Source organism: Rhipicephalus microplus, chromosome 10, assembly GCF_043290135.1.
Source record: "Rhipicephalus microplus isolate Deutch F79 chromosome 10, USDA_Rmic, whole genome shotgun sequence".
In the NCBI taxonomy this organism is placed as follows: Eukaryota; Metazoa; Arthropoda; class Arachnida; order Ixodida; family Ixodidae; genus Rhipicephalus; species Rhipicephalus microplus.
The window spans coordinates 41,126,200-41,153,593 of NC_134709.1; the positions used below are offsets into that span (position 1 = coordinate 41,126,200).

The window sequence follows — 27,394 nt, forward strand, 5'->3', positions numbered from 1 at the left end:
CTGTGCAAAGGGTCCCTCTGGCATGTTGGAGCGACAGTAACATTACTAAATGTCTTCAGATTAATAACAATAACTGGTACAGGCAGTGCAATCCAATGTACAACGTGTGTGTTTCGTGAACTAAAAAATGCAGATTGCTCAACAGCCTTATTAAAGCATTTCTTGGCGAACTTCGCAGACTTTGAGCGTATCTATCTTTCTTTCTATCTATCTATCTATCTATCTATCTATCTATCTATCTATCTATCTATCTATCTATTTGTCTATCTATCTATCTATCTATCTATCTATCTATCTATCTATCTATCTATCTATCTATCTATCTATCTATCTATCTATCTATCTATCTTACTATCTATCTATCTGTCTGTCTGTCTGTCTGTCTGTCTGTCTATCTATCTATCTGTCTTTCTGTCTGTCTGTCTGTCTGTCTGTCTGTCTGTCTGTCTGTCTGTCTGTCTGTCTGTCTGTCTGTCTGTCTACCACTATTAGCTCTCGTGGCCGTTTCGATAATCGTATCAATACCAAACTTGGCATGGCATCATATGACTGTATGAAGAACATATTTGACTAGTCATAACATGAAAATCCTGATATGAATGTCATGAATGTCATGATTTATATTTCATGGTCCTGCAGCTCTTGTGGCCATTTCGTTCACATGGCATATTGCAAAACTGGTATGGTATGGCATAATTGCATGGCGAACACAAGCGACAGATCCTAACATGAAATTTATGACATGCGTGTCAAGTAACAACATGACTACGTTCCACGCTCATGATGCGCTCGCGGCCGTTTCACTAGTGCCACATATACCAAATTTGGTATTACGGGACGTGAATTGATGACGAAGGTATGATACTGGTGCAAACTCGATAAACATGAGATGCGTGTTATGTAAAACATGACTACATGCTACACTCAAGATGTGCTCGCGGCTGTTTCGCTAGCTTCACATGTACCAAGCTCGGAATGTACCAACCCGAACGGACGACATATGTAAATTACACATCTAAGCATGATAATCACGACATGCGTGTCATGTAACAACATGACTACATGCCGCACTGATGATGCGCTGGCGGTCGTTTCGCTAGCTTCACATATGCCAAATTTGGTTTTACGTGACTCCAATGAATGACGAAGGTATGTGACTGGTGCAAACTTGATAATCATGAGATGCGTGTCTTGTGAGAACATGACTACATGCCACAGTGAAGGCGCCAATACATTTCGACGTGACGCGGTGCGCGTGCTCGCCGGCGTTCATTTCGTCGCATCATGCCACTGTTGCCACACCAGGTGCCGGTCCTGCCATATACTCGCAGGCGCGCGCCGCGCCGCGTTGCTTTGACGCATGCGCGTTTCAGCGCGTCTGGCGTCCCTGCGTCGCGAAAAAAAAAAGGGGGGGCTCATTGGCACGAAATGCAGCATGTCGCATTTCGCGCCAGTTGCAGTCGGACCTCGCCGACGGACGCTGGTCGCGCCTGGCGTCAGACTATAGAGTGCTCACGTTTTGCTTACGTTGCGTCACTGTGCCCAGCGTGCGCGCGCGTCAACGCTACATTGGAGTATAACGGGCCCTTAATGATGCGCGGCCGTTTTGCTAGCTCCACATATACCAAATTTGGTGCTACGTGACGTAAATGGATGACGAAATATATAAATGGTGCAAACATGATCATCCTGGCACTCGTGTCATGTAAGAACATGACAACATACCACGCTAATAGCGTGCTCACGGCAGTTTCGCTATAGCTCCACATATACTAAATTTGGTATCCCGTGACGTGAATAGATGGCGAACGTAAACAACACATCCAAACATGATAACAACGACACGGAAGTCATGCGCGGCATGATTTACCTCCACCTCGTAACCTTGTGCTGCCTTGAAAGCGACATATCAAGATTTCTAATTCGTGCTTCGCATATCATTGATTCCCACTGTACGTGGGTTCTGCCAATTTTTTTTTGTTAGGAATGGCGTGAGTATCGAGTGAATCTCGCAAGCTTTCCATACTCTTGAAAGCCACTAACCTCTTTTCAAACAAAGATTTTTCGAGAGAAACAAAAGCAGTCTCTCCTGTCTATGTTCTTTGGCTTTACAGCTTCAAACGAAATTGACAATACTAGCAATAAAGTTATGGTTAGAAGTTTTCCCGCCAGCCTCCCGTGGTTTCATTATCATTTCGACAATAACTGTGACCTGGGGCTTAATTTCACTCAATGGCAAAATTTAAATGGCCTAGAGCAGTGTACGAATACCATGAGTGTAACTCGGTATGGCGGGCGTTACTGTACAACTATTTTCGTACGTGTGTGTGTCGCAGTCTTTGGTGCTTGTGAAAGCGCGGGAGCACGGCCCTTGACAGCTTCGGCGATTTATCGCCCATTTTCACGGCGTTTTATCGCGCTTATACGCCCATTCCGCCAACGGTTGGTTTTGTTGCCGTTTTTTTCTAGCAGCGTTCTTCGCGTACCCCTTCGCTTCTACAGCCGCGTGCTCTGCCTTGCCTCACCTCCTCATCGCGTGCTTTAAACTCCTTCCCCGTATTGCAGATTTGCTCTGAAGCGACAACCTGTCGAAACGAAAAACCGTCGCGCCGTTATTTCAGCGAAGAAGGGCGATTGCGTGTTACCGTTTATGTTCGTTTGTTTGTTTCGTTTTTCCCCCGCAAGCAATCGTCCTCACCTTCACACGCTATATAGCACCCGGGTGGGTTGTTTATTCAAGCTGTGTGTCGAATTCGGTTCGTACGTAACGACGTAGCTCATTGTGTTTGAGAAAGAGGAGAGAAAATAAGTAAAAATGAACAACGCCAGACTAGGTGGGGAAAAAAAGGCATCTCGGGAGTGCTCGCGCCCGTTTTGATGTTTCGGAAAAGTGTGCCACAATGCATTTCGAAAATTGATCGGTGGTGCTAGGCTAGCTAGAATGCGATCGACAATGGGCTATAGCATTCGACAGGGCTAGCCGGAACAGCAACTTCGAGGAGGCGCCTCTGCGAGGTGCACCTTGCTTAAAATAGCTGTCGAGGCTGCGGCTTTGTAGCTCACGGCTCTACTCGCGGTGCAAAGAAGCTTCATACGAGGATTTAAAAATAAACCTTTAATTGCGGAAAAAAACGCCTATCTGCTTTATTCGCTAACTATTTTAAAATTATTGAGTTTAACGTTCGAAAATCATCATATGATTGTGAGAGACGCCGTAGTGGAGAGCTTTGTAACTTCTGACCCCCTCGGGTTCTTTAATTTCCACCAAAACTTAAGCTCACGGACCTATATACGCCGATTTCACCTCCATTGAAAATGCAGCCGCCGCAACCGGGGTTCAATCCCGCGACCTGCGGTTCAGCAGCCGAATGCCTCAGTTACTAGACCACCGTGGTGGGTTGCTTTATCCACTTAAGTTTCAATCATTGTTGCACTGGTGCCATCTCATTAATGAGAAGTTTGTTCTACGTGAAATCGAGTACATCGGCAATATTGGTGCGCTTAGATCACAACAGCGCGTTGGCACTCGCAATTTGAACGTATAAAAGGTATGTGTTTCCTGCGAATGAAAATTGTATGGGCAATCGGAGCTACCCGTTCCTGTGTCACCTCATCTGCCTACACTTCCGCTGTGTGTGTAATGGACCTTTTCTGGGTTACAACAGCGCCGCCAACGGAGATCGTCGAAATTGAAACTAGGAGTCCGCGGGCTCTGAAGTTATTCGCCGCGAGCCAGCAGACAATCTTAGGAGCCTTTGCAGGACACCTGTCCTGCTTATGTCTGTTTCTTTTCATCACTAACAGCGCTGATATATGTTTAAATACATAATTTAGCGGAACAAAAAACAAGGACACAAAAATATGCGCACCGAACGACCGCTAGACACAAAATTAAACAAAGGGCTGCCTTGTGGTCGTCGTGTGTGAATCTTTCTGTGTCCATATTTTGTTCCGCTATATTATGTATATAAGTCAAAACCAACTACCCTGAATTTCAGCGTTAAAGGGACACCAAAGGCAAATATTAAGTCAATGTCGATTGCTGAAATGTCGGTCCAGAAACCTGGTAGTGCTAATTTTGTGCCAAGAAAATGTTTATCTTGAAATAAAATGGCATTTTCAGTCGTCTGACCGTCTCACGTGGCCATCTCACATCACTGTGGCCGTGAACAACGCTTCCCGGCTTCACTGCACGTCCGCCGACACTACTAGCTGCAGAGTGAAAGTAGCGGAAACCACAGCAGCAACTAAGACCATTGAACATTTTTTTATTTCAGCCATACGCCTCCGAGAGGGTAGGCGTGCTTCGTTCAATAGGGCCCCGCTAGACGGCACGACCTGTCCAGTTACACCAGGTGAAAATGGAACCTTTGAACCATTCGCGCAATTCCTTTTCTATGAATCAAACAGAAACGAACAAGCAGTATTTTATTACGGCCCTTGATACACAGACTCTTCTTAGTTTAGTGCAGCAAGTTCGATTACTAGTAATTAATTGTAGGCGGTAAGCTTGACGTCATCGGCATCATTTTGCGAATGTCCTACTTGTGGAACTTTTCGGTAAGTAGAGAACTGTAGAGAACTGCTGTTGATAATATTGTCGTTTTAGACGTTGTCATATATTGAGCTTTCACTCTGGCATAAATTGTTATTTGACTTTAGTGTCCCTTCAACTGAATCATTTCACCCTCGAGTGCCTCGCCGAGTCGCTCAAGTACGCGCTTACACAGACTGCCCCGGTCAGCTCCATCTCCAAGGAGGCTTACGCAAGCGATTTCTTTCTGCAAAGTGCGATCAGCAGCTTTTAGTACACGAGAAATTTTAGTGAAATACGTGCACACTTTAGCGTAATTGACTTCACCGGTAGTGCACTTACAGGAAAAAATAAAGTATATACGGCTTCGTATTGCCTGTTTGTTCGAAGTCTTTGTGAACGTTTGCACCAAAAAGAGGACTCGGGCACTCTTTTTTTTTTTTGCACAGCATTACACCGAGTCCTCAAATGGCTCTCCGCCACGCGCGACCAGAAATACTCGGACATTGATTTTCTTTTACGTTCTTGCGCTTGAGGCCAGGCAGTCAAGTGCGAAGGGAGTCACTTATTGAACGCAAGAGTGACAAAGTGGTACACGAAGGAAAGTGTAAAATTAAGGGCTCGTTTTGTTTGTTAGACAATACTGTCACACACTTAGGGGTTGTAAAGACAAGACAGGAACAACGATGCAGTAAAACACGAGCGTGTATCTTGTTGTTCTTGCTGACCTTCACTTGTGGCTTATACCACTGTCAGGGATGGGCCAATAATTGACTGGTCCTATAAAATAATATTCAATTTTAGAGTAAAGAAACTTATAAAATGAAAACGTTACAAATTTTAGAACAAAATTTCGTTGATCCCTGAGCTGTACTTACTACAAAACTTTTGTATTAGTAATAGTAATAACCTGGATCAAAACCCAACTTCAAAAAAAAAAAGGATGGTATGCGTATGTTGACACAGAAGAAGCGTGTATCAAGAACGAAGAGCTAACGCAATTCGTCGTTGTCCTCTTCAGCTTCATCGCCTGGCCACGGCTTGCTGGGTCACAAAACAGTTGGGCAATATCGAAGAAAGATAACATATAATAATGCTCGGGAAATTAAGAAGAATGTTATTAGAAGTAAATGTAATGCGAATACACCTTTCTTTCTTCGCATTTACATTACAATACTTCTAATAACATCCCATACACTTTTTCTGACATTATTGTCTGTTAGTTCGCATTAATACTATGTCCAAAGAAATCGAGACTTTAAATTTACTTTCCTTGATTCATAAGCGAGAGTTTTGTTCTAGCAGACTTGATGCCGTGAGGTGGTGTGCGAGTGATAATTTGTCAGCTGCAATTTCGTTAACGAGATCACGTACGGGACGTCTAAGAAGCTATAAAGAGTGTTCCACACTCGCCGTGATGACAACAGGTGGCGCTTACTCACGCTCCCACGTTTAAATGCACATATATGCCGTACAAAATGTACGGGGGATCGCCGCCACCGTAGCTCAGTGGTAGAACATCGGACGCGTTATTCGAAGGTCGCAGGTTTGGATCCTGCCGGTCGCAAGTTATCTTTTCGTCCTACTTTTCTTGCTTCACACGTACATTGCAATTACTTCTAATAACAACTCATGTACTTTCTCTAACGCTATTGTCTCATTACTATAAGGGTACAAGAGAATTCGAAGAGCTACCAGCCATCTCTTGGAAGTGCGTGGTATGGAACTTGACGTGTCCAGTTTCATCGTCTAACCTGCTGAACGAAGCTGGCATTTTTTTTTTGTTTCGTAACTCTACGCACATCGTCCCCCCCCCCCCTCTTCCACCCATGAGCGGCCTCAACGCGCGAATTCCGGCAATACCAGGGCTTTTGGTCAAACTAAAGTGCCACACCTGTTATGTAGATCTTAACAATTGGTGATTACGGAGTGCAGTCTGCAACCGCATTCAAGCTATTTTCACTCAAGGAGTTCTCAGCCATGTTTGCTTTTCTAATATGGAAGCCTAGAAAAAAAGTGTGCTCGCGTGCATATGTAGGACAAAGCTGCGACAAAAAATATACGACTCGATCATGAAATAAGGGAATTGTAGGTCAGCTTTGTGGCAATATATTTTGTCAGTGCGGTGAAGTACCCAAAAAATTAGAAGGCGGTGGTTAACACAGGACACAGTGTGCCTCCACAAAACAAACAAAAAACAAAAAAACGGCTAATCCCCATATATGTCAATCAGTATAACACAAAAATGAAACGTGTATTTACAGAGTTAGATGAGCGTTTATTGAGCATTGTTTCAGCAGCAGCAACAAATTGCAAAGTCACGTTGGGAACGGCAAGAAGCTCGAAACTTTCAGCGCACACCTCAAGCAGAAAGCACGAAGGAACTCAGAATACACAGGACGAACGCGGACTAAAAACTGTGACGGCTGGACACTTTTAAGCGCGCTGTCGATACAGAAAGAAATACGCACGAAACGAGCGCACAAGTGTACAGAGGATAAACGCGAACTGCCACAATTCTTATACTTACTCAGTCCGCAGCGCGCTCCTTCGGTAAACAGAGCCCCGTCAGCGTGCCAAGTGACTTTAGTTTTCTCCAGAATTGCGAGTTTCAAAAGCGCGTGCGCAGGAGAGACTACGCTGCGTTGATGTTGCGCTTTGTTAGGCGACGACGTTTAGAGAGCAACGCCAGCCTGTCGCGACATCTCGCCCCTGAAACAAAAACATGCTAAAGTTTCGAAGCTCCGAGGACTGCCAAACGGTGTATGGTGTATAAAAATAGCTTGCCGTTAGCACTGCAGACAGCGTACGTTTCGTGGCGTGGTGGTTAGCGCCATGAGCGGAGAATCGAGAGGTTGCTAGTTCATTTCCACTCGACAGATGCTTCTGTTTTTTTTTTTTGCAATCTCATGGTATATGTTCTTTACCGTCACTTCCGTGACGGAAGTACGTCAGCATAGCTGTGGTGGACCCCGGCATAAAACACTTTTGTATAAACGCTTTCTTTTTGTTTCAACCGATGAGTTTTATAGATCACTCAAAGTGGCTTGGTGGGTTCACGGACACCAACCTTGGTCTAGAAAATGTGCCGGTGGTGCGCGAGTGCGAACTGAAAATTTACGTATACACGTTTCTGAAAGCTCGTTTCGGTTCCTACTGTACTCTGACGTCAGGACGCGATAGGAGCTTTTCGTCAGCTGCTCGCGCAGCATATCGCGACGTTTTCACGGCCACTCTGCTTCGCTTCAGTGCTGACTCCCAACCACAATTTTGTATATTTTGGTATCTGATGTCATCACACCCGCTATAAGGATGCATGAATTTACGAAAATTCATACTGCTGAAGTTACGCCAGTGTTGATGTCAGTAGGTATATCATGCGATTGAAATAGTTTATCAGCATTTCATAAGCTTCGCGCTTGCTAAGAGACGTCTCTGTTTGCAGGCGGTCAACTTCTCTGCCTTTCTCTTTCTCTTCGTCTTCATCCTCTATCTCTCCCTGTTTCTCTTTTTCCAGTGTTTTTTCACCCATACATTTAGTACACTGAAGAAGTGTAGTCTTCTATGCCCATTTGCTAAGGAACAATACGTAGCGACAAGGACAACATGCGAAGAACGATAGGACGCAGTTCTATGCAGTCCGACATTAAACGGCAATTATGGCCAGTCCAACGGGCCCACGAAGTGGCTGGAAGGCTAGGCCTTTCGGTCGTAGTGTGGGAGCAGAGTGCTTTAGGAGAGGACACTTGCGCGACCTACTGGACTTAAATAACGCTCTTTCATCCATCCATCCAAAGGCTTTGTGCAACGACACTTCATGGTTTTGCGCTAAGGCCAGCGGCACTGACCATCAGTGATCCAGTTTTGATCTATACTCGGCGACAACTTTCTATGGCAGCACAGCCAAAGCTACGTGGGCGGAGCTTCTGCACATGTGTTACATTGCCAAGTAATTCGTTTTCATGTGATTTCGGTTTCGCAAGCGAACCTAACATGTACTTTTTCGCACGATCACCATGCAATAAATCTTACATTTGTTTGGGCAAACATAAATAAAATGTTCCTTTTTAAAGGAAAAAAAAACGGGAAGCTTGTTTGAGCATTGCGATTTATTTCAGAAAAAAGAAAGGTGCGACCGAGCAGGTACTGGGCGATTGGAGCAACGCAAAGCCAAGAAATTATTTCCTAAATTGCAGTGCATACTTGGTCGGCATCATTGTGTACCTTCTTTTTAGAGACGCAAGAACTTTCTGGTTATTTTATTATTACGTTATTTTTTTCTGGTTATCTTATTATAACGTTATTTTTAAGGCATGCGAAGGCAGCGACGAGAAGCAGAAATCTTGACACTGATCGGTCATAAGCGGGCGTCTGACGTTCGTAAATTGAAGTTGGTGGAACGCAATCATTACTCGGCCAAGAACGATGTTTTTTTTTTTCGCAGCCAACAGGGTTATAATATACATTAACGCGTCTGTTACCCAGGCAAAGCGCAAGGAACGACTACCTCCGTAAACACCGACGAGAGTCGTGTTATGGTGCGCAATCTTCAGCGTTATTGTACCAACAATATTAGCCAGCTGAAACAGCGAAAACGTATGCAACGCAAGTTAGAAAAAGGTTCACTGGTTTTACGTACAGTTTCCGATCACGCTCTTTCTTCCAAGCAGCTGGTGTTGCCGAAGACTGGCAGGTCTCCGGTGTCACTTTCAGGGCGGCTATAGCGATTAGAGTCTTACTTCCACTGATCATATCTCTTGCACACAAATACTCGGTGATTGCATGCGCGGGAAACAAAATATTTCACGACGCATCACTCTCTTCGTTTCTACTTGCTCGATGAATGCGCATCACCTGACGAACACGCTTACAAGCTTCGATGTGAACTTGCTGGAACCGAGCGACGGCATCATCGTTTACCGGGACAGGAAAACGGTGATATGGCAACAGAAAACCAGGAAACTACCAACAGCAAAGAACGAAAAACCTATACGGGTGATGCTGGTTGATAATAATGCGAACCACCATGAACATGATATTTACATCTTTTCCTTTTATATTTTCTAGTATGCTACGCAGCACACCAAAGTAAGCGTTCATGGACTACATGCAGAAAAGTCGTAAGCAAGGGCGTGCTTGGGCTTCGTAGCCTTGGCTTTGCTGCCACCGAAAGTTGTCACCGAGTATAAAATGCTCGAAATCGGATTGCCGCGCAGCGGCGCTCTCATCGGAGCAGCGGGAGTGGCCTCTGGCGATGAGTTCACGTCTCACTTAGCTAAGTATATTTCTAGACACTGTAGCTAAGCGTCCGTACTCGGGCTTTTCGAAATGGCGCTCGAAAATTTCTTCTCAAGCGGTAGGCGCCCTCCTGTGCGAGACGTTTTGGTAAACTCATTGCGTTGTTTGTTCGCGTCTCTCTGAATTTTTCTGCCGGCAGTACAGCCTATAGGTCTGTCTTTCAGTTCTTTTGCTTCAGTTTCGTTTCATAGAAGGGCCGCTACTCCAAATTCAACGCATTTTTACATACTTTCATGTCGAAGCCCGCAGTAGTTTAGGAAGAAAACTAAAAAAATTTTTGATGAATGGGCAAAGTCATGTTTGCTTTACATTCCAATACTCATGGGTGTGAGCGAATCGGAGTACGCTCAGTAATGTGCCAATGCCACTGATGTAGGAGGTGGCGTTTTAAAAAGCCATCAGTCTATTTTGCACCAAACCTGCTCTGCAGTTATTGGGTGTAAAAAGGCGAGCGAAAGAAGTTTACTTGATCAAATATTCAGAGAGAGTCGAATAATGAGGCGACTGCAAACATCGCAAGAGTAATTCTTTGGACTTGTTCGTGCCAGTGCACCGACTTCCTATCTTACTGTTCACGCTTCGTTTCAATCACTAGATTCATTTTGCGGTAAATGACCGTCAATTTCTTGCTTACTATGCCGCAATTCATCAGTTACTGTCGCGTGTTTTTTTTATTTTGTTATAGGGTCATCGCACCGCGTTCGGTGTGCTTAATATCTGGTTTATTTTTCTTTGGTTTCTTTTTTTTGTCAAGTGAAAGGCAGACGCGAAAAATGGAACGGCGGCGTTTGGCGGCGCCAACACGAGTGATGCTAAATGTTACCACGTGTTCCTGACGTCGACTAAGGGGAGCAGACTGAGGGTTCGGATGAAACTGTTCATTTCGGCTGAACTTGTGGCCGGTTAACAGAAAATCGGACACAGCAACACATTGGCCGCTCCATCAACTGACAAGCGGTGACGAGCGTCGGCATTTATACATGTGTCGTCGAATATTCCAGCATTATCACTGGAAGTCGCGCAGGCCCTGGAATAGTCTTGAATGTTCGCGTCCTGTGAGCAATCTGAACGAAATGATCTACTGCAAATGTGAAGCTTCCACAAAACTGAGGTGTGATCTGCGCTGAGTATTGCTCACAGTCTTCGTAGGTTTAAACCGACCACATCCAAATAACGCGCGTGGTAATATCATGATCACGTGATGAAGGCGTCATACGAAACCATCGTGACGTGATCAGGGTGTCTCTATGACTTCATTCGACATGAATTCACCGGGTTCTGGTAGTTTACTTGTTGTGATAGAAGTTGTTATCGCTGTTAAAAGGTAACTTGACAATGCATGTAACTGCGTGTCCCCAGCTTTATCGCATCTGTGACGGCTGCAGTAAAATTAATATGTTGGGCGTCTGTAAAGGCTTTGAGAGATGAACGGCTTGTGGCTTCGTTTGCGCGATGTTCCCACGCGCTTTAATTTTATGCATCCGGTAATGTAATGTTTTTGGGGTTCGCATTAAAGCAAAAGGTAGTGGGAAGCGTTTCCTAATAGCTACCTGCGTTGTTGTCCACAATAGTGCAGCAGCACTCAATTCGATACATGGGTTACTTGGTTCATTTCCGCGATTAAACAATGGTATAACGAAGCAACGATACGTTCACGGCAATAAAAACTAAGTCGCGATAATAGCGTTGCAGACTGCCTTGTAACAATATTTTGACGCTGGCGTTGAGGCGCTTTTTTTTTTCACGTGATTCCATCTTTCGTACGAAGTGATACGGGCTCTGTATTCACAAGTGCACACTTGGCTGCGTTGGCATTTTTCATGCTTTCTTTCAATTATTATTAGTGGCGGGTAGGTGTTTGTGACGTCCAAATTTGGCTGCTTGTGCTCCGCGTTACCTTCATTTTATCAAGGGGACAGCAACTGAGGTCCGTTCACTCTTTTATGAGGACGAGTTACACCGTGCTAGTAAAGTTAACAAGGGAATGTTTATTGAATGTTTTCACGGACCGTAACAACGGCCGATTTCGATTAGTGCCACTATTAATTAGTGATGTGAACAAAGCGTCAGACACACAGGGACGAGAAACCGACAAGGACCAGCGCTAGTTCTCGTCGGTTCCCTGTCACCGTGTGTCTCACGCGATGTTCAGGTCGCCATAGAATGCCAACTAGCCCGGTCACGCAGATTGCTTCAATTATTTATCAGATTGATTTACTCCAATATTTTTCTGCGACTGTCTGAGTACGCAGCGACGCATTATACTTACAGTAGTACATGAGTGGATTCTCCAGTTCTGGACAGGGAAAGCCGATGTTGCGAAAGTACTCCAGCATTGTCCGTGTGTAACCTGCGAAGAGAATGAAAAAAAAAAAAGCCTATAGTAGAAAGGTTAAACCTCGAGAGTATTACTGTATAAAATTATGAACCGTCTCCATGAAGGGAACCCTGTTGGAATGTGAAGCAGCAGCGGTGCGCACGGCGTTGACCCGATTGAAACGGGCGTCGACGCCGGTGCTAAAGGAGCAGTTAGAGGTGAAACTTGGTGTAGCATTTGCTCGAGGTAGCGTTTGTTTGGAACGGAAACACACGGGAGACGGGTTGGATTTCTTGTAAGTTTCATCGCAGATAAACGAGCGGAACGTGTGTTACCTCTCGACTTGCGGTCGAGCGTTGCGGGTGGTGGAGAGAGTGAAGAGACAGAGAGAAGGGTGTTGCGAGCGAGCGGAAAAGCTGGCATTTTCCGGCGCTGTGGTGAGCGTGCTGCGGGTGTGATAAAGACCTCAGCGCGCACCATCGAGGGAAGCATGCGAGGGGAGCGTGGCGTCAATGCGCAGCTGTGGCGTGACCTACTTGGCACTGCTCCAACACCTGCGGCGAAAACGCGTTGTGGCGCGTTCGTACGGATGCACGTACGTACGGCATTACACACGCCAGTCAAAAAGCTGCTTCACATCTAGAACTTTGAATGAATGATGGAACGAGGCCCTTACTTAGAGGACCCAACTCCCTGCGGTAGGTTCTAACGCCTCTGTCTGATCTATAAGCCTTATTACCCCTTCGTATCAAACACCACTCTCAGAAAGTGATAATGATAACGCTTATCTAACTTTTCCCGTGCACCTTCATAGAATATGTCACTGAAATTTGTGTTACGTTGTATTGTGTCGACATTTATTATGAGAAACAAAGAAACAGACACCAACCCGATCGTCTGGCTACCTCGAAGGTCAAAGGATCAACTGAGCGAGCTAGCGCCCCTGGCTCATGCTCCTGCCCGCCACCCCTTCCTCCTCCTTTATTTGCAACACACTCCTGCGGCCGCAGAAGCTCGCTGCAATGTTCGGGTGCCCAGCGGCAGAAGTTCAGGCGGACTTTGGCGAGCGTGAAGCAGTAAAAGTGGAAAGAAGCCTCCTGTGGCGCATCGCGAAGTACGGAGGCGCAGGTACGCTTGGGTCTTTGTGATGAGGTGTTGTTGCGGCCACGAATCAGTTCAGTTACGCGAGCCGTCTTCAACATTGCTGGCGGTGAGCCGTGGTGCTTCAGGACAACGTCGCCGCGACCTGAAGTCACGGTAGTGCCTTCAGTGGCACTTTGTGGGCCGAACGCAGAAGCAACAAGCACTCCTTTCGCCAACGTTTCCAGGGATGATCCGTCAGCGCTTGTCGATGTCACGCTTTAAATGAATCTACAAGAAGATGTAACACGGTGGTGAAAAAGAGCTTTGTCAATGACGACGAAGCTAAGCGAGGCGGTGGTTTGTCTTGTGGAGGAAGTCGTCCAATCTCGCTTTGATGTTCAGAATACTTCGTGATCACGTTGTTAGCCACTTTCGGGTCGTAATGAGGGTTTTCGATCCTGCATCGCTTTTAGTATGAGGAGTCTGATCTTGGCTTGCTTTTGTAGATTCACGAGGCTTCCCGATAATTTGAATGCTTCTTGGGAGTGATATTCGTTCTCCACTCTTGGTGTCGCATCTGAAGCTTCTCTTCTGTAGGTGCTGCGCGGCCATTTGCTGCTTGATCACTACGAGCGTCAGGTAGTCCTGAGGGTGTGCCTAGCTCGCAGATGCATCCAAGCTGGATGAAGAGTTCGAGATCAAAAACGATTGTTTTTCACTCGATGCGAATGACAACGCGGTAGCATCCTAGTTACGTCGGACAGCGGCCTCGCCAAGGACGGGAACCTCGGCTGCTTTCGTGGGTAGCAGTGGTTAGTCCACGTAAGCGGTTGCTTGTAGCACATTTTTGTTGTCCGTTACGGCACCGCAGAGGACGGCGTACAACGAGCTTACGTTTATGAATTCGGAATTCTCACCCATGGCGGCGTATTTGGTGGCATCATTACTTGAGTCTCCCGAAGACCTGTCAATCTCAGTGCATCCCGCTTCTCGAGAGTCTTTGCGCCGAATCCCTGCATGAGGCGCATGGCGTAGTGCTGGAGCTGTGCGGTGTGGCGCCAATACGCCCAGCGCAGGTCTCTGGCGTCAGGCGCTTTCTCCTTGTAGCATTCGGCGGTATCGAAGACGGTCATGGGCTTCGTGTACATGGTGGATTGCGGCTCGTAGCAGCGCTGCTGCTCGTACTCCCGATAGTCAACTTGCTTGGGCTTGAGCGGATACGAACCGGAGACCCGACCGCCATGATCAGATCAGGTCTGAGGCGCATGTAGGACGAGAAGTAAGGTTCCGCGTGTTGTCTGTGGAGCAAGTCCTAGGAGTTCATGGTGCCGTGCAACGGATACTACATGCGTTCGCCCTCCTAATCTGGGAAGTAGGACTGCCTTGATGAGCTGCAGCTTAGACCACGAGAAACCGGGTCCTTGTAGTCGATACGCATGTTGCATCCGGGGTTTCCCATGTCCGTCGAACTCTCCATGGCGTACCTTGTGGACGAGTCTTCATAACGAAGCACGTGCATGATGTAGAAACCAGCAGGCTTCTTGGCGTATGCTCAGAACTCGTTCGAGTTGTGGTTGGCGTTGAAGTCGGGAGGCCACTGCAAGGCGATGTCGTCGCTTGCTTCGACGTCGATGACGAAGGAGTTCTGAGGCTGGTCGAAAGCGAAGTCGCGGCCTGCGGTGACGTCGAGGCGTGATGAGGCGTGATGAGTCGTGGGGCCGGTCACAAGCGATGTCGAGGCCTGCTGCGATGTCGAGGCGAGAGGGGTCGAGAAGCCGGTCGAAACCGAAGTTGCGGCCCGAAAAGGGGTGGCGCTGGACCCTGGTGCGTGATCTTGTCGTACCGACGTGTTGTTAGCACGCTGGGAGTGGTTCGTTCCATTGTTAATGTCACACACAGAAGTTAAATGTCGTTGCGTGCATCGGCGGCATTGCAGGGTTCCGGTGGTGCGGCAATCATTGACGAAATGGTTGCATTTGCCACAGCGAAAGCATAGCTTCTATTCGTGAATCCTCTTCCGCATCTCTTCTAGAGGAAGACGTTTGGAGTAATACTGAACAGTGTGTTCGGGAGAGATGCACAGGACGCAGGGGTGCGAGTATTGGGATCGAAGTTCACCTGATAAAGCGACAGTGGAGGGCAAGGGTGACTGACGGATCCGCGAGTCTCGCTGCGGAGGCCCCCGGCTTGTAGATGATACCGGTTCCTAGGCACCGCTTTCCTCCCGTATCTATACTTGTACTTTGATGAAGCTCAGAAGGTATTTCACTAGTGACTGGGCTTCCTGGTATGCTGTGGTGTTCTCGGTTAGCATGGCTTCCTTTTGCCGTAGGCGATAAAAGATACTGAGGTCCGGAAGTAACGCCTTTAGGAGAACACGCCGCAGCACCATGACATACTAACCTGGAGATACTCCGAGACCTTCCAGGGCGTTGATGTGGAATGTGGCTTCATCATGGAGTCACGTCTGTGGAACTTCGTACTGGTGCAACTGACAGCAAACTGTCGAGATGGCTATCGACTAGCATGTCGCGACGACTGAAGCGGCCCGATAGGATCTGAATGGCGACGTCATAGTTCGCTTTGGCCAGGCGAATACTTTGAATGGCTGCCTTCACTGCCCCAGTTAGGTATGTCAATAGGTATTATAACTTGTCAGCTTTCGAGATCTAGTCGTAGTTGTGGATACTGACTTGAAACTGGTCCCAAAATATTTGTCAGTCGCGTGGTTCACCTGAAAAACTCGAGATGTGCAGCTCAGCTCAGGCAGTGCGATGAGAGAAGGCGTCATTGGAGTCGGAAGGCCGGGCGAAGGCAAAGTCACGGCTGGCTGCGGCGTGCACGCGTAAGGATAACTACGTTGAGTAGTTGTGACGGCGACAGATGCGGACGGGCTTCGCGGCTGCAGCCCGATTGCGCGTCGACCCCTTACTTTAGCGCAGATGACCCGATCCTCGTACTCGCTGGTGATAGTCAAGTCTGCCTGGAGGCCCTCACCGCGTAGCGCAGCTTGAATATCCTTGTCAAATGTGATGAGGTGGGCGTGTTTCACCATAATGATGTCTATGAGCTCCTGCAGCCTGTGAGTAGGGGTCATCGACTCTTCCAGTAGGGTGTACAGCCGCGCTGCACTCGGAGTTGGTCCATTGTCGAAAGTCGAGGTCCAGACGACCGGGCGGGTTTCAGCACTGAACAAAAGTGTGAGAAAAGAAGAAAGAGACCCAGACTCGTTCGTCTGGCTACGTCGAAGGTCGAAGGAACACCTGAGCGAGTCAGCGCCCCTGGCTCGTGCTCCTGCCCACTGCCCTTTCTTCCGAAGGACCAAACAAAGTTAACCCATCTATTCATCCATCCATCCATCCATCCATCCATCCATCCGAAGAGCAGCTAAAGCGTGTAAAAAGCCAGCCTTCTATTCCTACAATGCGGTATAGAAATTTAGCTACACATTACGAAGAAACGGGGGTCCACTACCATCGCTTCTCAAAGTATGTGAGATTTTCAGGCAGGGACAGTACGCGAGCAAATAAATCGCGATCATCGTCGATATCTTGTTAAGCCTCTTCTCAGACCATTCGCTAAGTCGCGCCAAATATGTCAAAGGCACGATTAGCTGCTGGGCGTCATTGTAGGGGAACACTCTTGCAAATTCAGTGGAGGGCAATAGTAAAGATACGGCGCTTACTTTATCGTCCGACATAGGCCTCCAATTTGTGCGCACCCATTGCGGCACGGTCTCAACGAGACGCGTGGTACAGGGACTCCAAGAGAGTTGGCTTATTCCTTCTTTTACATCTTTGTGGCACGCGGACACCTGAATATGAGCTCAGATTGCACACCACAAGGAAGGCGGACACAACTAGTAGTGCATGTGTCCTGAACATAACGAACTATAGACCCACTGCAGCATTTGTGGCGCTTTATTGTCTTTGTATTTCATGCTCTTCACTTTCCATACTATGTGTTGCTTTGGAAGTATACCTACACAGTTAGACTCAGAGTTGCAGCTTTCCTATCAATGCATGCCTTACCAATCCACTCTACCAAAGTTTAATTTTGGCATAAGCTCAATTTCACAAAAAAAACTCCAGAACACTTCAGAGATGGCGCTGCGACGAACCTGCGCCTCCTCTGAAGTGGAACTCTGCGCACACCTATGTTGACAAGGTTGTGGGAATTTCCTGACATGCGCAGTAAGCAAGTAGCACATTTCTTCGGATTAGGCAGTTCGATAAGGAATTGGTGTGAGCGGTCTCTTTTTAAACACGAGCAAGCCGCGTCATCGCTCTCTTTCTTTCTGTAACTCACCGGTGTAGACCATCTCGCCGAGACAGAGGTAGGCGGCGCGGTCCAGGAATGGGAAGATGTCCGAGCGCGGCTTCGACATTGTGAGAAGTACGAGCCGGTTGTACTTCTTGGCGTGGTTGGCCAGGATTGAGACGACGAAGTACGTGTTGAGCGGGTCCAGCTCGGCTGTCGGCTCGTCTAGCACCACGAGAACTGCGAGGTCAGGGAAGGAGCATTAGGCAATAGTGGGCTCTTTACCATCGCTACAATCCAAAATACAAGATCATAGAATATATCTTTCCTAGAAAAGATGTTTAAAAGTACAAGACGTAGACAAAAAACAAGAACATGACACGTAGCGCATTGTTCAATCCCTCCTAATATCGTCCTTGTGTTTCTTACGTCCTAGAAATTGTCTTTAAAACATGTGTTACAAACAAGGCCCAATTTCCACTGATGGGAAGATATACCTATGTTATTGGTGAAACACATATCGAAACACCGCTTTGTAGACTTGAGTGATCTCAAGTTCAGAATCAGCACTCCTTTTCGATGCCTGCGCAATGGAGTTTAGTCATATTTGAAGTTTTGAATATTTCTCAAGCAACAAAGCGCATACGATCGTATTAGGACTTCAAGTCCTTTTGGATGTAAATTGTGTGAGCAACATTATGACTCGTTCTGATGAGGTCATTTGTTCAGTTGTGTTATGGGACTGTTCAACTAGGCAGCATCATTCGCAGCTTCTGCATTATGTGCACAGTATTATCCGAAAGCTAAGTCAACCAGTTCCTGGCTTTCCCACCATCTGCGGCGATACGCGTGTGTTGAGTACGAATGTAATCGTTATCAAACGATGGCGGCCCAAAGCGCTGCCCTCTTCCTTCGTCTCTCCCTTATTGTCATTGCGTTTTGCTGTCCCGTATGACGAATATGAACCAATAACAAGTGTCTCAATTCGCCACTATCCAAAACAAAAAGTTCGTTCACGTAAACCCTAAGAACCACGTAAACAGAACGCAGATACCATCGATTAAATTAATTTCACCTGTTACTCATGTTAGGGGTTCTTTCACTTGGCGGAATTCTATAAAGATGCTTGTAACGTACCAATTGAAGCACTAAATCTAATTTGACATATCAGTGACGAGAAATCAACGAACATGGAGTGTCACTGGAGGCAATATAAAAATTTCAAGAAGCTACACTACACTGGGCTACACCACAACCAGGCCTGAAGCGAGGAATGTTTTTTAGGGGTCTCACAGGTTGAAGGCCTTGAAGAACTTCTATCTTCATTATTTATTCTCGGTAAAACAAACCGTTGAATCAAACTTCGGAGTGGCTGACAGTTAGGCTTGTTTGTTTCTGATCCTAAATGTTGAGAGAGAGAGAGAAAGAAGATAAGAAATGTAGGAACGTGGAACAGGTTGTAACCGGTTTGCTACCCTACTTGGGGGAGCGAGGAGGGGAGGAAAAGAATAGAGAAGAGAAGAAGGAAAGAGAGAACAAGCGATATGCGCACACACATGTCAGGGTTCAGTGCGCACACTTGGACAGCCACCATTGGGACGTGTCTGAGACCAATTCATCCGCAGTTGTCTTAAAAAAGATTGAATCCAAGATGTTCGCAAAAGGCTTGCAAGAACCGGATCCAAGGAATCCAAAACTTGCCGTGCGCATTGAGCTGATGGAGTTGACATTTCATTGAAGAGAGTGTCCAGCGTGGTCATGAGAGACATCAACCGAGTGATGACTTGTCAGTTTTCGTCGGAGAAATTATCTGTCGACGATGATATACTCTGCGGGGCGTTCTGCGCTGCTATTTATAAGTGAGCAGTGGTAGCAGTGAGGGCCACGTGACACCTGCTACCACTTGGAATTGTTTAGTTATGTTTAATTGCTCAAACAAGACAGGAACTAATAAGAGACGATGATACCCACAGGGCTCTGTGTGTCATCGTCTCTTCCTAAAGTCCCTGTCTTGTTTGCGCAATTCAGCACTTAAAAAGTTCGTCGGGAAGGGAGGGGGGAGGTAAAGTCCCTAGGCCACCCCTCTGGCTACGGGCCTGATGATGATGATGATGATCCAAACTTTATTACTCCCGAAAAAGAGGACCGGCCGAGAAGTCGGTTACACTGCTTAGAGGAGGTCAGCGGGGATCCCTTGGGACACCGCGGCCTGCAATGCGCGTGAAATTACCCGGCGTTGCTGCGCCGAGTCAGTGGTACGCAGAAGGGACTCCTACGTATACTCTGTGTGAGAAGCTTCAGCGTACTGTAGGTACTCCCATGTCATGTGTATCAGGATGGCCGATTGTGAGCAGTATTTACAGTGTGGTGTCACGAGGTGCAGGTATACCTTGCTATAATAGCCAGGGGTTGGGTAAGACACCCGTCTAAAGGTTGCGCCACAGGACGGCATCACTTCGAGGGAGGTCTTTATGAGCTGGGGGATAGTGGAGACGGCCTAGTCTGTAGTGCTGTAGAATGTCCGTGTAAGTGACCAAAGGAGTTAGTTCTTCGCGGGCCTGGGAGGGCGAAGAATGGGAAGTGTAAGGCGTAAGGAACTCCGCCCGGCAATTGAGATCTCGGGCGAGAGTTTGTGCCCTCCCATTTCCACTAAGAGATTCGTGGGTTTGGGCCCAAATAAGAAAACTAAGTGAGGCAAGCGGGGTGTGATGCTTCATGATTGGGTAGGCCTGTGTAGAGATACGGCCCACGTTACAACTGCGGATGGCGAGTTCAGAATCACTTACGATCACATTGGTTACTGGGTTGGTCATTGCCAAAGCAATGGCAACCTCTTCGGCAACTGTTATATCGGTGGAGTGAGTTACAATACATGCCATGCTCCACCCACGGTGTGGGGCCAGGGCGACAGCCACTATTGTTGATCGTTGTGGGTGTCACTAGGAGTCTGTGTATGAGCCATCGAAACGATTTGAGAAACGTTTCTGTAGTTGGCGCGCACGATAACCCTTACGATCCGCATGATGTTCAGGGTAACGACTCAGCCTACGGGCCTGACTACAATGTTCATACAAAGAGAATACTCGTCAGGACACGGAAAAGTAGTTCTGTCGAACCCAGGTCTTTGCTCGACAAATTCTCATAGCTAGTGTAGCAGTCCGGCTATTCAGCAGAATTGTGGCGTTGTCTATCATACTGACCGGGGTCCCTGACGAGCTCGACGGCGATGCTGAGGCGACGGTATTCGTTGATGGACAGGCTGCTCACCTCCTTGTTGGCCACCTGGTTCAGCGCGAGGTCCGCCATCACCTGCTTAACCTGCGTCACAACGAGGACGTCCTTGTCTCAGTCACACTGTTTGATCCTCAGTTCTCAACACTACTAAACTAGCCCCGGTAAAGTCATTACTACATTCATATAATTTCCAGTAAATCACTAGCAGGAACTCTGGCGCTGATGTCTAGGGAAATGCAACGCATGCCTCGTCAGCGAGCATGGGAAGGATGGGTATGACACAAATTCGTCTAATATTCGCTGTTTCGGCTCCGATTGGCTTCGCATGGCTTGGAGCCGCTTTGTCACGAGACCAAAATTTGCAAATGTTTAGCAGTCGCACTTCACCACCTTAACCTTTTAGGCTCACCATTTTCAATCGGTTCCCTAAGTTCAAAAAGGTTCATCCTTTCTTTTGAAACAAAAGCGAAACACGGCAATAAACAAAGCTACAAGTGCGTTGGAAGCAGTCAAGCACGAAAACTGGGCAAACTTGTGCTCCTACCTATCGTTCCCACGGTGCGTGAACGATCGCAGCGCCAGAGTCCCCTTCAGTCATTTTTGGGGAGACTCTTTGACTACAGCGACATCACTCTGTCAGTCACATACCCTTCCTCTCTTGACGGATCCGGACACCTTGGATGCGACTGTGAGCTTTGCGGCGAAGTGCAGCGTCTGTCTCACGGTCACGCCCGGCACAAGCGAGCACCGTCGGGGCACGTAGCCGCACTGCTCCTGGAATAGGCGCAGCGTAAGCGGCACGTCGTTCAGCAGGATCTGGCCCCGGGTCGGACCCATGGCCCGCCGGGCCACGACCTCGAGCAGGGCCTTCTTACCGCTGCCTGCGTTTGGAGAGGAGAGAGCATGAAGTGTCAAGAAAATTGCGGCCCGTTGCATGCAGTGTAGACCACTCAACAGCGAAGCTGTCAGCACGATAATGTTGGTAATGTATCATAATCATGATACCGTCACGTGGTTTTATTTCTTCTTTTATTCCTCCCCCCGTTGGTGATGTGACACGCGTAACTACTGCTACTACGACAACTACTATTTCCGTAATACTAGATTTATAACAATACTGCGACAACGCCGACAATGATGACACAGAGCAGCCTAAGACAAAGTGGCTGCAAAATGTTGAGTGGCCATTAATATTATGAAAGCTTTAGGTAGCTCGTTAAGCGGCGACCTCGAACATACACTGGAAGCACGAAGAGTGGTTCAAAAGCCGCTTGGTGGAGCTCGCGGCGTGCGGACGGGGAGCGCTTAATTTTACGTCATTCTTTGAGGTTATAATGATGTTACAGATCGCCTAAATTTGCGACTACAACGGGACACGACGTGTACTCATGACGTCATCACGTAAAATCTTCTGTTGGGGGGGGGGGGGGGGGTGTCGAAGGCGGCCGAATCTCAGAGGTATATTGCAACACCGTGCAACGTTCATGGAAAGCGGGGCAATAATAATAATAATAATAAATATCGGGTGTTTACAGTCTAAAAACCAAAATATGATGATGAGAGATGCCGTAGTGGAGGGCTCTGGAAATTTCGAGAACATACCTGTTAAACATACCTGTTTAACGTGCAAGGGCATCGCACAACACACGGGCTGTATCACTTCGCCTCGATCGAAATGTGACCGCCGCAGTCGGGATCGAACACGCGACCTACGGGTCAGTAGCCGCGCACCCTAACCACCCCCGAGGGAAGGGGGGGGGGGGGTCATGAAGTTTTCACAGCACGCTTAATTTGCTTAATGCGTGCGTCTAACACTGCGGCCCGCTATGTTTCGAAACAAATGTGGTCCCCGGCTGTAGAAGTTAAAAGGGCCCTGCAACACTTTTTGAGCATGGTCAGAAAACGGTGCCCGACAAATAGGCTCCCGACAACACGCGAGCCAAGTATTACAGCGAAGAACGCGGCCTGGAATTCACAATAAATTATCAAAGTCAGCTAAAAATTGCTTTCTTTCCTCTCGCCAAATGACGGAATAAGCCCAAAAATCGCTCGTCATAAGCTCAATCTTCAGCCATTGGCTACTTTGAACCTGGCGCGCGCGGTCGTTGCAGAGATCGCTGCGGGAGGCCATCACCTGTTCACGCGTGCACGCTCGATCGCACTGAAAAAGCCACGTATACGAAGAAAGAAAAGAAAAAAAAGTGCTCAAGGTCACGAAATGCGAGTAACGTTTTTTTGTTTGCCCCTCCCATTTCTCCCTGCTTAGTTTCCAGCGCTTTCGTCCGGACGAGAGAAGAGAGAATGCGATCGCTGGTTGTCACAAATGTTCGTAACTCCGCTCGTACTAAACCGATTCTTAAAAATTTTGCGGCGTTGAATTTGTGAGGTAATACACTTTTTAGGTGAATTGTTTCCATGGTTACTCAAAAAAGTGTTTCAGGGCCGTATTGTGCAGCAGTTTTTCACTTTCAAGTGTCACGCAGAGGGTAAAGTGCCAACGAATTTTTCGCCGGCAAGAGCGGTATAAGTGCGTTATTATTACCGTTAACTATTTCTACTTGCCATCAATTGCCGTTACATTCAGCACAAGCCACTATCAGCCAGCTTTATGCAACCATACAAAATGGTACAGAATTGAATCAGTACGCTTAGACTCACTGAAGAAAACATTGCATTTGAAACTGTTTATTATGCACCAGCTACCATAGTGTGTATTTCATATTGAAATGTTCATTTTGCTTGTCCTTGTAAACATGGGCGACAACAGCCAGGTACAGTGCCGATTAGCTGTAATAAAAACTACCAGTGGCCACCAATCTGTTCGATACGCGGTGGGTAGTTAAAGGTTCATATTTTAGGCTTACACTGGGAGCTCGCACGGAACAGAGCTTTCTTTGTTTGTTTCTTATTTTGTTTTGTAATAAATACGGCGCACACCCACCCTGGATAATCGGTCAGAGCGGCGCGTCTAAGCACTTGGTTAGCAACTTCAATAAGCCGAATGACAGATGAATAAATTCAATATGAAATGGAATGTAAGAACAACCGCTCCAAACCAATTGTGCAATCGGCGTGCTCACTGGGTAGCGGATGATAAATCTTCCTTTTTCACACTTCTCCTTCTTCTTCAAGCACGTACGCTACGGAACGACCACGCGACACAAAACGTACAGCCGTGCCCAATATTACGTGCAATGTGCCACCCTTGGTTAAAGAGACGCCACCACTGCACGGTAACGCTGACTTAGAGTATACAGTCAGAGGCGTAAACTGTGCCTCGACTACTGGTGTTTTCAATAGCAGTTTCACGTTTCCCAGTGTCACGCGGTAGACTTGCAAGGCCCATTCAGGCAGGACCGCCATGCTGCAACTTACGCAGAGCGTCACAGTACGCACTTGGACCGTACATGGGCCGTCAAAAGTTTCGAGGCCACTATTCCATGTATTTATATGGCAGCGTGGCCCGAAAATATTCGACGGCCGCTGTACGTATACTTGGAACGGACGTACTTCGAGAGGGAAAGGCGACAAATCGCGCGATACGGGGCCTTCAAGGATCATTATGTCCTAAGAGCGAGTCGCCGAGATTAATGCCCTCTGTCGGGGAGGTGACATCGAGAAGGAACGAAGCACATCGGGACTTAGAAGTGATACATCTCTAGCAAAGCGAGAGAGAAAGAGGAGAGGCCGAGACGCCAAAGATTGAAATATTGCTGGGCGTAACAGAAGATAGGATTCTCGCCGTCCCTTATAGAAGGCTACTGGTAGTGAACGGCGCATGGCCGATAGCTCAAGCGTGCAGCGAAAAAGCAGCGGCTGCTGCCGGCTTGCAGGAGTGATGATGTCGTGATGAGTTCGCTCATTAAGCACCGTAATACTCTTCTCCTTTACGTACTAAAAAAATGGAGGTCACGTCTATTTGCAGCGTCCCCAAATTTATAGGTGCAAAAAACGCAGCAGGAAGAAATGTGCGACAAGCGAGAATAAAAGTATAGATGTTTATGACAAAAATGTCAAGTATACTAGCATTCAGCACCGCGTGCTTTCGAGTGGGAGATTGCAAAATATTGCCTGTCGGACGATAAAAAAAAAGTTCAGTTTTCAAAGCTGTTCAGATTAACGAACAAATATACCTCTATAATAGGCAACTGCTTCTTCTCCACGAAAGCAAAAGGCTAAGCAAAAGCACCTCCGCACCTTTTCAAGGCACCGGAGCCGATGACAAGTTCGGTCCCTAAAGACAAACACAGTGGGCGCATGCGTAATCAGCACTCAGAGTAATCTTTTTTTTTCAAGGACATGGGCACGTGGAAACAATCAGGAAGATTCGACGTCTTCCCTTATTTCCTTTATTTTTTTTCGCTCGAGCTGGAAGCAGTGTAGCGCGAAACAAAACAGGGAGTAAGAGAAAAAGGGAGAGCATAGCTTTTAGAGCGCAAATGCCCAGGAGCAAGTCTTGCTCGCTTGCTGAACACTATTGCGATTTCCCCTGCGTTCCCTACTCCACCCACCGTACAATGGGGAACCACCAATTCGGGCAGGAGTAGCAAAGGCCTCTTGTCCCCTAGAGCCAATTCACACCGTTCCCCGCCCTCTCTATCTCTCTATCTCTGCCTGGGGAGCAAGTGGAAGAGCACTCAAAGGGAAATTGACCAGAAATAAAATACGACAAAAAAAGAAGCTTTTGTCCCGCATTAGTGACATTGCTTCGAGCCTGTGAGCGCGCGAAACAGGGAATAACGTGGAAGACCCCTCCCTTCTTCCCTTGCTTCTTCCCACATACACAGTTTCGTTGTCGTGATTACTTGTGGCGTACGAATCTTGTATTTCCCCGTTCAGGCTATTCTCAGGGATAAAAGAAACACGCCGTAGGGAAAAGCAATTACTGCCTCGGACATCGCTCGGGGGGACAGATTGCTTTTTAGCTTCTCTAGCCTCCCGCGTTAGCCCCGCGTTTTTGTTTATCATATTTTTTCACCTCCTTTTTCGTTCTTGAGGCTTTGCGAAGCGCAGTGTTCTGGGAATACTATTGTTCCGTCCTGCAACATTTCATTATCGGTCAATGCGCCAAAGCACTCTCGCGTTTTTATTTATGCGTATTTTTTGTCCTTCCAAGTCCCACTTCTTCTTCGCCACAATCGTCAAACGGGCAAGTTGCGAAAACTTGGCTCATTCCGCCAAACCCAAGGTCCTTTTCTTTTTCACCACTTCTTGTTTCAAGCGCAGCGCTATAACGTTGCGGCCATAACCTGTAATTGACGTCACAGTCTTCGAGCAGTTGTCTTCACGTCACGTATTTTTTTTTTTTTTAGCAATGGTTAGTTTTTTCTGTCTTGGCGTAGGTCCGTGTGCCGTCGCATATGGTACTTTTCGTGAACACAGAAATTGCCGATGTTCGTTTGGTGTTTCATCTTGAGAGGTAAATCATGCCACAATTTTTAATACAAGAACAGCTAAGGGGTAGTCCAACGGGCCCGCGACGCAGCGCTGAGACTTAGTATTTCGGTTTCGACGCGGGAGCGGCCTCCAACGTGCTATAGGGTACGTTCCGATTGGACTGCAATCAAGTTCATCCATTCGTCCATTCATCCGTTAAGTTACACGTGCATTTGCAAGGAACTATATTCAGAGCCTCCAAGTATTACTAGCGTCTAATAATAGCGTACATAACTGTTTCTCTTAACATTAACCGTAGGGTGATTGTTGAAGTTATAGAGGTAACCATAAAAAAGGATACGACGTATGCGCTTTGCGCGTTTTTGTGTGGCAATAAGAAAAAAAAACATCAAATTTTCCCATTACCAATTTTGGTTTTCGCATACTTTGTTGAATATATTGCCACACACTCTCATTTCTTCCGTTTTTTGTGTTATTGATTCATTACCCATGTAACTGCTGCCTTGCGCAAACGGCGCCGGATGACTATAGGAACCATCTAGATCATCTTTGAACTTTCCTAAGTGATTACGCGCAGAATGCGAACATTACAATAATAGATTCTTCTGAAACTTACGTGGAAGCTAGCAATAGTACTGGAATATTCGACGGCCCGTGTATTGAAAGCCAACACGTTTGGCCGCATATCAGTTTATCGACGGGCGACGCCTGGGTCGCCCCACCGCGGTGGTCTAGTGGCTAAGGTACTCGGCTGCAGACCCCCAGGTGGCGGGATCGAATCCCGGCTGCGGCGGCTGCATTTCCGGTGGAGGCGGAAACGTCGTAGGCCTGTGTGCTCAGATTTGGGTACACAGAATGACATCAGTAATTCTCTGGTCATTTTTTTTCCTTCGTTCCTTCATGTCGGCTATACACGTGCACCCGTTTACTTGAGAGTCGCTGCAAGTCTCGAAACGGCAACAACAAAGGTACGCCCAAATATGAAACTTTTTGTGCGGTTTTTTTTTTGTAATTTGTGCATCGTATACATAAATGAGAGCGTGATGGAATGCCTTTTTTTTAGAAGCACGTCACAATTGACAAGCCTTTTTTTTTCAGAACCAAAATAATAGAAGTTTGCTGCGCCTGGGAATGACTCGACACGTCATCATTCAACCTGCTTTCGATGGCGGGTTTCATCATCGTGCGTCTTTCAGAATGGTTGATCACAACAATAATTAAAACTAACGGACAAAAAAGTCACAGAAAGAACGAGTTATGCTATTTGTAGT

The 27,394-nt window shown here is 47.1% G+C and overlaps 1 protein-coding gene across 2 annotated transcripts in view; it reads right to left on the minus strand.

The window, feature by feature from the left end:
- LOC119180555 (ATP-binding cassette sub-family G member 5) overlaps positions 1 to 27,394 on the minus strand; it is an 84,959-nt gene that overhangs the window by 19,234 nt on the left and 38,331 nt on the right. For both annotated transcript variants that reach the window (XM_037431656.2, XM_075875545.1), the window contains exons 3-6: positions 21,375 to 21,607; positions 20,693 to 20,810; positions 17,541 to 17,732; positions 12,102 to 12,182 (exon numbers count right to left, since the gene is read on the minus strand). In XM_037431656.2, coding sequence (XP_037287553.2) covers positions 12,102 to 12,182; positions 17,541 to 17,732; positions 20,693 to 20,810; positions 21,375 to 21,607 — 624 coding nt within the window. The remainder of the gene's footprint in view (positions 1 to 12,101; positions 12,183 to 17,540; positions 17,733 to 20,692; positions 20,811 to 21,374; positions 21,608 to 27,394) is intronic.